The sequence below is a fragment of the Cyprinodon tularosa genome, unplaced genomic scaffold (assembly GCF_016077235.1).
Source record: "Cyprinodon tularosa strain WSP-4 unplaced genomic scaffold, ASM1607723v1 ctg1192, whole genome shotgun sequence".
Taxonomy (NCBI): Eukaryota; Metazoa; Chordata; class Actinopteri; order Cyprinodontiformes; family Cyprinodontidae; genus Cyprinodon; species Cyprinodon tularosa.
The window spans coordinates 94,836-106,160 of record NW_024037995.1 but is presented as its reverse complement, the minus strand read 5'-3'; the positions used below and the strand labels follow the sequence as shown (position 1 = coordinate 106,160).

Here is an 11,325-nt window from a genome sequence, read left to right as displayed (position 1 = left end):
CATATCTTTGGCATTTGAAACACCGAAGTGTTGGAGGTACATACGGTCTGACCTGAAAATTGAGGTATCCTATTTTGATGTTTTTTGGCAGCTCTTCATCTTCAAATTCAATGAGGATTGACAAGCTTCCTACTCTTTCTCCATTCACTGTTTTTGATAATCTTTTCAAGTTGTTCACCTTTGCACCCACAACACTTCTCTTGATTTTATCAAGATCTTCATCAAGAGGGATCCATTAAATCACTCCTCTAATTTTTTTATTTTCTCCCATGATTTTTTTCTCCAGAACAGTTCTTTTGCAGATACTCTCCACATTTAAAGCCTTATTCTTTTGTTCTATATCTTTACATATTACCAATAGGTTTCCGTCTCTCAAAATCTTTACCATTTCAACATCTCCAATTTTCTTTTTTATTTCTCTTGATACCACAATGGGACTGATTTTATCCTTTTCTCCCTCATTTTTAAGTTTTAATATTACTTTAAATTCCTCCCTCACAACTTTCCTCCTAACCACCCTTTCTTCTTCTGAGCTACTTCCTTCCAACTGTCACCTTTTCCCCTTCCTTCATCAGTTTTATTTCTTCCATGACCTCTCCCTCTTCCCGCAGGCGTCCACCCTTCAAAATCCTCGTCTTCCTCATTTCCTATCTCAATTTCCATCCGAACCATTCACATACCAGTTTATGCCAAATCCGCCTTTTCAAAAGTGATGTTTCTGCTTTGAATTTTTCCGCGTCCAACACAAACGTTCACCGTTCTCATGCCACGCGATTGGCTCGCTTCATTGTATTGGTAGTACGTAAGCGAATTTTCCCTGAATCCTATTGGTCAGGCAGCCTGTCAGTTTGTTCAAGGGTATGGCAGGCCATTTTAGCATTTATTAGAACCTCTATTGTTCCTTCTGTAGATCTCTAAAATTACATTCTTCCTGCTCAAAACTACAATCCTAGTCAGAACTATAAATATAGATATCCCAAAGTACATTTTTTCAGCAAAAACTACATTTCAGATTGCACAAAATATTACTGTACTATTAAGAATAAATATTTTGTCATTTATTAGCCTGACAGAATGTGTGTTTCAGATGTCGAAAATGCATTTCTTCCAAGACAAAATGAACATTTCAGACATCTAAAATATCATTCTTCCTATCTAAAATGATAATTTTAAACATGTTAAATTCAAATTTTCACTAGTATAAATAATGTGGGGTTTCCCATTCGTGTGTATTCGGCTTTTACTGTCAGATATCTAAAATAACATTTCTCCTATCTAGGATTTTTTTAATTCCAGATCTCCATAATCCAGTTAATATTTCAGATATCAATTTATATGGCACTCTTAATATCCATAAATCCAATTATTGACATCAAATTGCCATTATAGATATCAACTATAGATATATGACCAGTTAAATTTCAGATAGCTAAATTTTAATAACACCAAAATGAAAAACTAAACGTGGATTTTTATCTTATTAAAATGTTTGGACTTGCTTTGTTAGCATTTCCTCTTGTTTCGCTGTGTGTTGGAATCCCAGCACTAGATCCTAAGATATGTCGGAGACAAAATCAAATAAGCCGATTTAGTGCAATTTTACATTTCGTATTTCAGGGAAAGAAATCCCATTTATTGGGTGTTTGTTTATCCAGAGGGCCGTCGAATCTAATCTTGAGCTTTATTTACATTCCTGGTCCAGAGACCCTCCCAATGAACGACAGTTTTATTTTAAATCATGCTTCAGCTGACGATAAATGATTTAACCCCGACTGATGCAGTTATTGCTTTAACGACATCATGGTGAAAATTCTTTGGTTAACTTATTGGCATAAAGCTATGAATAAAACTGGGTTAAGAACTGTAGGAAAAATAAAAACCAACTGAATTTCATTCTTGGTGATAAATGGTTGATGATTTTTGTCTTGTTTTAACATCCAGTCTAATAAATGATTCCAATCAGTAGCAGCATAGATAGTTTGGGATTAGCAGACTGGATTATCCAGTTTTTAGTGATTCTAAAGGTGACTGATGAAGGGAAAAACAGCCTGTCCATCATGGGGAAAAACACAGCGTCACAGAGGCTGAATGATCAGGGCTGCCGTCCCTCAGACTGTGGCTCCATGGGCAGCACCTGATGCAGGGATTCAAACCGAGAACCTCGGTGCTTTAAGCAGTGCTGCCCTCAGCTGCTCATGTTCAGATTATTCCTCTGAAGCCAATAAATCTAATATAAATCAGTCACCTGACTGGATCTGTTCATTTTAAGCTCAGCATCATCAGATGGTTTCTAATAACTGTCCAAATGCAGCACATTATTATTTTATTATTTTATTCACAGTAAAACAGGAAGAATTTATTTTATAGGAAAATGTTTCTCTGGAAGCTGCAGGTCAAACTCAGCAACCTGGAGCCGCTGCTGTGGATCAACAGGGGGCGCTTTAATTAGAGTAGCTTTTAAAAACATCTGAATTAAGGAATGAATAAATAAACCTGTGGGACAGAGGAAGTGTCTCTGTGGGACAGTGGAAGTGTCTCTGTGTGGGACAATGGAAGTGTCTCTGTGGGACAGTGGAAGTGTCTCTGTGGGACAGAGGAAGTGTCTCTGTGTGGGACAATGGAAGTGTCTCTGTGGGACAGTGGAAGTGTCTCTGTGGGACAGTGGAAGTGTCTCTGTGTGGGACAATGGAAGTGTCTCTGTGGGACAGAGGAAGTGTCTCTGTGGGACAGTGGAAGTGTCTCTGTGTGGGACAATGGAAGTGTCTCTGTGGGACAATGGAAGTGTCTCTGTGGGACAGTGGAAATGTCTCTGTGGGACAGTGGAAGTGTCTCTGTGGGACAGTGGAAATGTCTCTGTGGGACAGAGGAAGTGTCTCTGCAGAGATCACTTTCTCTTTCCTGTTTCTGTCCACTTTATGCAAATGACGGGTCCCGCAGAGGGACATCCCACCACACTCCAAGATGGCGAGCCGCAGCAAAGGTGAGCTCTGCTCTTTTTCTGTCCGTAGCTGAACTCCTTCCGTGGCCCATGAGCAAAGCAGCTCTCCACTGATGAAGCCTTTCTGTCTCTGTGCTAACCGTTAGCCGCCTGCTAGCTCCGAGCTAACGCTGTTTTCCTCGGTCCTGGTCTCGGTGCTGGTTCTGGTCCTGGTTCCGGTCTCGGTGCTGGTTCTGGTCCTGGTTCCGGTCCAGTAGAACTGGACTCTGCCTCCTGCTAATCTGTCTGTTTTTTCCTCATCAAGATGTCGAAGAGGAAATTTACGACAAGGTCGTGGATCTGACGGAATACGCTAAACGGCAGCGATGGTGGAGCCGCCTGTTCGGGAAGGACTCCGGGCCCCTGGGGGCCAAACGCTCCGTGGCCACGCAGATCGCCATAGGAGGAGTGAGTGGATGGTAAGAACTGCCCCCCCCCCCCATGCTGTCCCTCCTGCCTTCAGCCAATAGTGGGACAATAATCTGAAGTCATGTTTCCATCCAGCGAGATATTTGATTCTAGATCAGCAGTGAAAACATTAACAGGAGGAGCAGTTCTCCTCCAGCTGGAAGGAGCAGGAGGAGTCTGAAGACCTCCTGCAGGTCAGAGGGGCCCCAGTGAGGGACCTGGTTCCTGTAAAAAGGAAACTATGCAGCAGTTTGAAAGGTTTTCAGGTCTGATCAGATTTTCTCTTTGCTAAAAGCAAATGTTCCTTTTCTTTTCTTCATTATTTCGTGCAGTAGGGCTCCAGATTATGTGTAGGTGCTGGACTGGGAGGGGCCAAACCCAGGGGCCTCTGACTTCAGTTATTAGATGGTTAGTGGCAGTGGGAATGGAGGACGGAGGCGCCCCCAGTGCTCTTCCAGTAGGAATGGAGGCGATAATGTGAACTGGTTTGGTCAGAGGAGCAGATCAGAAACCTTTCATCAGACTAAAGCAGACCTCCTGGACCTCCTGCAGACCAGCTGGCAGGAGAACTGGAGGAACTGAAAGAGAGTCCTGCTGACCCATAGACATCCATAATAAAGGCTAGATGTCTCGTCCGCGCTGCTGGCCAATGGGGGTCGACGTCCGCACGTGGCGGCCATCTTGCTACAGGCAGCTCGCTCATTCGTAACATTGTGTTTTAAAGGCGCATGTACTGAAATAACCATAACTTCCTGAATTGTCTAATTGTTTGGTTTGTTAAACAAAAGTCAGACATGTAGTTATGATACTGCACACTTATGAATAATTATAACCATGGTATTTCATATGAAAAGAACATTGAATAGAACATACAGGTGCAATAAATATACACATGCACAAGGTATTTATGTTAAATCAATATATGCTAATAAAACTCAGTGTACTGAATGGCAACATGATATATAGATATCTATATAGATATAGATACCTATATATATAAATATGTGTATATATATAAAAATATGTATATATATAAATAAAATTATGTATATATATATAAATATGTATATATACATATTTATATATATATTTTAATATGTGTGTATATATATATATATATATATATAAATAAACACTTTTATTTGGGTGTGATTAATTATTTCACAGTCCTAATTTATTTATATTTACATACATACTTTTATAATATGAATATTATTGTTATAATAAAATATGAAATACTGACAAAAAAGGCTTATTGTGTGGCAACCTCTTGGTGTAGAAGCATAATCCAGGTTTCAAATTAAAGGTAACACTTTGAAGTTTCATGTAGACTATTCGGATTATATATCAGGGGTAATTACACAAAAGTTCCTATTTTTAAACCATTATAAAAGTGACATTTATTTGCTATTAAAATTGGTACAATAGTCCCCTTCACAAGTATATATAGATGAAGCATGTTGAAATCCCCACCTACACTACTGTGATGGTATACACATGGAAGACAGAGATTTAAAAAATGACCCAAAAAACATAGCTTGGCTAATGCCCTTTGAAAAGGACGGTTTTATTGAGCTTCTGTGTAATGTACAAGAGAGCGTTGTCCACAAGGCCATCAAAGCGGACAGGAAGGTAGCTGTGGTCATGTACTAGTGCAGGAATGTCAGCAAACGGGGATGGAAGATCTTCTCCTCCTGCTTACACATTATATAACCTGCAGAAACAAAAACAAAAGTGACCAACAACAATTCACAGTGTATAAGATTGGTATATCAATATGTGATTAAATTTCAATGATACACATGCCCTTTGAAGATGAGCTGGAAAGTTGAAAATGTTTGGCACAACACCATCTTTAAGTTGTCCAAATGAAACTAATACAAGCTTATAAAAGCTTTGAGTCAACAACAGTCTTGTAATACTATTATGTCATAGCAAAAGTCTGGCATCTTCCTTTTAATAAACCCAGCAAATTCCTGTAACATAATGTAAGATGTGTTGACAGACCAAATCGATTGGAAATCATGTTAAATTCTGCCTCTTCCACTGATGTAAAGTTGCTGGTTAACGTTAGCAGCTAGCTAAACTGTAACGTTAGCTGCTAACTTACTAACGTTAGGTCTCACTTCGCAGCTTCTTGTTATTAGCCAGCTAACGTTAGGCTAATAATGAAAATACAACAACACTCAGATTATTGTTATTAGCCAACTAATAACTACAACCACATCCACAAAGATTGTAATTTACACCAAAGATTAATTGTCATACAATCGTTATTGGTGTCAGTAAAACCTATATAATTGACTAATAGTCTCAGCCTTGATAACTTGCGCAAGTAGCCGTGATGCACAACTATGCTGCGCGATTAAGTCATTTTTCGACAAGAAAATCTGCAATTTCGTCATGTTCAAGCATCTAGAATTATAGCCACGTTCATAATGTTTGTAAGAAACCAAACTGTTTGTAAATCCGTCAAGAATTCAGTGAGGTAAGAGTATTTGTGTTCGTGCTGATCACTCACCTTACATTAGGTACCACAGAGCACAACAGAAAGCCTGCCTGAGGTAAGATGGCCGCCGGTTATGACGTTTGAGACTCCGCCGTAAGACATCTAGTCTTTATTATGGATATCTATGTGCTGACCAGCAGAGACGCCTCTGACAGGTAGGGGGCAGCAGAGCTCCAGGACTGGATGATCACCCTCTGGTTGATCTAACAGCTTCTTCAGCTTTTCTCACCAACTAATGTTCCTGTTTCGTCTAGCGGCCATCGCTGGCTGCTGCAGGCCCCCCCCTCCTCCATTCCCAGAGTTACTGGTCTACGGCTTTGAAATGGCGTCAGATCATAGGCTGCTGACGGGGTGAAATATTTTAATCTGCAGTTTTTATTGGGTCGTGTAGAGCTTTGAATCCAGACAGGACAGAGCATGAAAGCTGTGTGATGTTCTGCTGTGAGCTCATCTGTCACATTATTCACCTGCGCTGCCTGCCGTACCATGGTTAAACAGATCTAAGGGCAGCAGGGTAAGGGGCGGGGCAGTAATGGTCATCTGAAGGTTCCTGCTGTTGAGCTGTTTCTCTTCTCACTGACCCCCCTCCCCCACCTGTTTCCCTTCCAGGTGTGCAGGTTATCTCTTCCAGAAGGTGGGAAAGGTGGCTGCCACAGCCGTAGGTGGAGGTCTTCTGCTGCTGCAGGTATTACTCCTCCTCTGTTGGTGCTGTTCTCCTGCTGCTCTCTCCTCCGTTTCACTGATGTCTGCTTTCAGATCGCCAATAACAGCGGCTACATCCAGGTGGACTGGAAGCGAGTGGAGAAGGACGTGAACAAGGCTAAGAAGCAGCTGAAGAAGGGAACGGACCAGGCTGTCCCCGAGCTGAACACCTTCATGGAGCGGGTAGGTTCACCGGGATCCAACCGTCCAAAGCAACCTTCATCCTGTCTTCAGATCACAACTCCCTGCTGTGATCGTTTGGACATGTTCCAGGTCCGTCTCACTGAGTAAAAACAAGAGAAGAAGAAGCTGCTTCCTCCATGTTGGATGGGATGCAGGTTTTGGTGACTTTGGTAGAGAGCGAAGCTCCTGTGATGCAGGAGCTCAGAGAGAAGCGTCTGTTTACCTGAATCCTTAAACAGGTTTATTCTGGATACATGAATATAAGCAAAAAGAAATTTCATTTAAAACAGCTCTAGATAATTACATTTTTTTAAAGTGCAGCCTTTAAAACCAATAAATACATAAAAAAATAGTAATATAAACATATGACTGTATATTTACAGTTCTAGCATTAATTTTTACAAATTTTTGGCCGCTGCTTTGGAGCGTCGCCATGGTAACGATCCGTGGCGGTTCCAAAGCTCAGCGCCTCTGGAAGGCATTTAGATCAGGAGGTGCTGTGAATATTTTTTATTTTGTGGACTAAAGACCTATGAGCCTATAGGCATATTTAAAATCCAATAAAACAATAAGTAAATAGATTGAGATTCACTACTTTATTGTCATATAGCCTTCAGGGCACCAAGCAGGGTCTGGAACATCATCAGTTCTCAGGTGAATATCTGAGCTGTTAATTAAACTTCACAGTAATAACAGCGTAGATTAGATCAGCTGGCAGGAACCTGGTGATGATGTCACACGGGACTCTATTACCTCCAGAATCCTTTTATGCAAAGAAAATAATTCTATAATTATACTATTTAAATGTTATTGAACAGTTCTTCCATTACAGGAAGAACCCAGGATCACACTCTAAAATACCATGGTTACATTAAACTGCATAAATAAATGTGAAAGTGCGCAGCGGCACCATCTCATCTGACTCTGAGCTACAGGCAGGTTGCCATGGTTACAGGTGTCCGAACGTTCCGGTGCGCTCTGAGGTCGAGGAGATAAGATGAGGAGACGAATCCGAGATGTATTTCCTCCTCCTGTGTACATTTACAGCAAGCAGGATCTGTTGCCATGACTACATAACTCCCAGCAACTTGTGTTTCTTTGGCCTCAAAATAATGAAATTAAAATCCAATAGTAAAATGAAAAAGTCTGAATCATTTCCCAAATATTCATAATATTAATAATTTATATACATTTATAAATTGTGTAAAGTATTTTCAATATATAGTTTTCTTAAATCTCTGTCTCACCATTAGGGGGCAGCCATGCTGCAAACTTAGCAGCTCTCTGACGTTGTTTTCCAGTAAAAGAATGTAGCTATGCTCTGCTTTGACGGCCATAGGTGGGAGCATGGTTGCCATGGTGATGGGTCCCAAAGACCGGACCGGCTCATCTGTTTATTAGCTCAGGTTTTGGTACCACTATGAGACATTTAAAAATGATAAATTGGAAAGAGATGAATGGAGCTGTGTTACAGCAGGTTAGAAACTGACGCCCGCCTGAGTGGGAGGCTGGAACTGGGGGGGACGTAGCGATGTGGGTTCACAGTGATGCTGTTGGTTGATGATGTCAGAGCTGTGGGTCGGAGGTCATTCAGACCTGTCCCTGTGGAGCTCCGGGAGACTGGGCGGGGGCGGTGGGGGCTGTTAAGGAAAAGTCTGGTCAGCAGGAATAATCAATGGATCATTATTTATACCTAAAACTAAAACATTTGCTGTGATTTAATAAATTTAGCGTTAATCAGTAAGAAAATAAAAATAAAAATTTTCATAACAATCATTGAGTCTGTGAGCGGCCATTTTACCCCAAATATAGTAGCCCCTCCCTCCTGCCATCTTCCAGCAGTGACGTCACGGTGCGGTAAGCCTAGCGCCATTCTCCCCGCTTTCCAAGCTAAATCAATGGGAACTACTAGACACATCTGCAATCAACAACAATTATTGAAGATTTCCAGAGGACTTCACCATTGAAATTCACCAGAGCTATAGTGAAACTGACAATGCCCACGTGCATGGCAGCTGGATGCTGGAATACATCGGGTAAAAGTGAAAGAAAGAGTTATTCCACCTTTCTGATTCCTGATCCTCCACGGACGGGTTGGTCGTTGGATCGCCAACTTGAAGAGGGAGGATTTGCCATCGAACTTCTGGCCAGAGAAAAAACCCGTAATATGTAGCCAACATTTGGAAGAAGAAGGTTTTCAAGATGACTTGGATAATAGCGCGTTGTGACAAACACCAGATACAGCACTGGGACTTGATCAACAGCCGATACCGCACCTTGACGTCACTAACCAGTAGGTGGCAGTAGTGTTCTTTGACACAATGGCGTAACGACACAACAGTAGGCCCGTAAGCAACATTATCTGGGTGGGCCCTATATGAAGTACAAATATCAGCTGTGCTGCTGCCATCAACACCTTTGTTTCTAGATGTTGGAGCTTGGCCTGTTTTCCAGTGTAGTCCTGTTTCTCTGACTGTGACTAACTGGATGTGCTCTCTTCATCCTCTGACATGGGAGCTGGCTCGGAGCTCGTCTGCCTGGCTGTGTGTTTCCTGGACGGGGCCGCCTGTGGAGCTGGTTGACAGTTGCCTTTTGTATCTATGCTTCTTTTTCTATGTCTGCTTCTGTCTCCTTGAACCCCAGTGGGCCTCAGCAGATGGCCGCTCACACTGAGCCTGGTTCTGCTGGAGGTTTCTTCCTGTTCAAAGGGAGTTTTTCCTCTCCACTGTCGCTACAAGCATGCTTAGTGTGAGGGATTGCTGAAGAGTCAATGAGTCGATGCAATCAGCTGGTTTTCCTTAGATAGAAAACTTTGAATCAATCTGACTGGATGATCTGGTGAACTGGAAAGTGACCTGAGATGACATGATGTGAATTGGAGCTATAGAAATAAACTGAATAGAATTTAATCATGTGGTTTTTTTTCTGTCTCTCTTCAGTCCACAGAGTTTGTGAAGAAAAACGTAGTAGTGACCAGCGGCTTCGTGGGAGGATTCCTGCTGGGCCTGGCGTCTTAGGACGAGCAGAGGAGCAGAGTCAGTGTCCCTGCTGATCACGGGGGGGGGGGGGGGTCCTCTGAAGCTGCACATCGTTCTCCTGTTAAACTGTCAGTTAAAGCTCTGTAGGCTGCAGTGGTCTGATGATGCTGCAGCAGAAAGATGGAGAACTTAACAGCTTCCTTAATCCTGTTTTCTATTTATTTGATCCAAACTGAAATTGTTCCGGAAGGAAAACTCCTGCACTATTTTTCCAGCATCTAGATCAACTTTGACCTGCCAGAGGTTTCAATCAATGGTTGCCATGGTTTCAGATGGTCCTCTGATGGTTCATCTGAAACACTGACGTCTCCTTTTTATATGTGTGTGTTTAGTTAATCATGCTGTGGATGCTGGAAGACTGTGGATCGCTAACTTCATCCAATAAAAACTTCTCAAATCAGTCTTTTGTTCTTTTTCTCACCTCTCTAGGAGGGACCATTATTTACAGTTCAATCTTTAGAATATAAGCTACGGAAGAGAGTAAGGGCCACTGAAAAAAAGAAGTTAACTGATTTTTAAATATTATTTCAATTTTAATATGGGAAAAAAGACAGAATTCCGACTTAAATCTCAGAATTCTGACTTGAATCTCAGAATTGTGGATCTTAAAGTAGATGGGCTCCATGAAGGCAGAGATGAGGATCACTCAGCTTCACTGACAGAGATGTGAGATGTTTGAGAGGAACAGGAACACATTGGTGGAAAATTATGGAATTAGGCGACTTTTTCCGTCCCTGCTGATGATATTTGATTAATGGAAGAACAGAAGGAGATTAAAACAAGAGAACTAGACTCTAAAACAGACATGGCTACGGCTGGATGCTAACATGGTTGTTAGCTGTCAGAATTCTGACTTTTTTCTCATACTGAAATAAAATTTAAAAATCTGTTAACCATTATTATTTTAGTGGCCCTATTCCTCTTTCATAACAATAGAATAGAACAGAATAGAATAGAAAATCCCTTTATTGTCCCACAATGGGGAAATTCTGGTGTTACAGCAGCAAAAGATAATAGAAAAAAAATGGTCACACAAATGTGGACCTTAGAAAAATGTATAAGAATAACAGTGAAGAGTTAAAAGATTAACAATAAATCCTGTAAAGTGTTTTTACCATATAAATACTCTGTAGATGAACAATAAATAACCAATATGCAGCTATGGACATTTTTCCAGTAATTTGAAAATAGCAGCAACATCAGAGATGTGCAGAATGACAGCAGCAGGTTATTTAACTGACTGAGGTAGAAACTGAGCAGAATCAGCCTGAATGGAAGAACTGGTTGAGGTTACTGGGAACAGTGGTGGTTCTAGAGTCTTCCAGCTGCTGGGAGGAAGGATCTGTGATAACGCTCCCTGGTGCATTTAAGGTGCAGCAGTCTGTCACTGAAGGAGCTGTCCAGTTCAGCACCAGCTGAACCAGCATGGGGGGGGGGGGGGGGGGGGGGACATTAGAGACTTTAGTTAGGATCCATCTGCTTCCCACCTCCTGCACTTTAGTGGTGTT

The 11,325-nt window shown here is 41.6% G+C and overlaps 1 protein-coding gene across 1 annotated transcript; it reads left to right on the top strand.

Annotated features, from left to right (window-relative positions):
* The first annotated feature begins 2,821 nt into the window (after positions 1–2,821).
* Positions 2,822–10,218, top strand: LOC119772671 (FUN14 domain-containing protein 1-like). The gene is made up of 5 exons (XM_038269206.1): positions 2,822–2,980; positions 3,243–3,396; positions 6,504–6,579; positions 6,651–6,779; positions 9,719–10,218. Exons 1-5 carry the CDS (start codon positions 2,962–2,964, stop codon positions 9,794–9,796), a joined length of 456 nt encoding a protein of 151 aa, XP_038125134.1. The 5' UTR covers positions 2,822–2,961; the 3' UTR covers positions 9,797–10,218.
* The last annotated feature ends 1,107 nt before the right edge of the window (positions 10,219–11,325 follow it).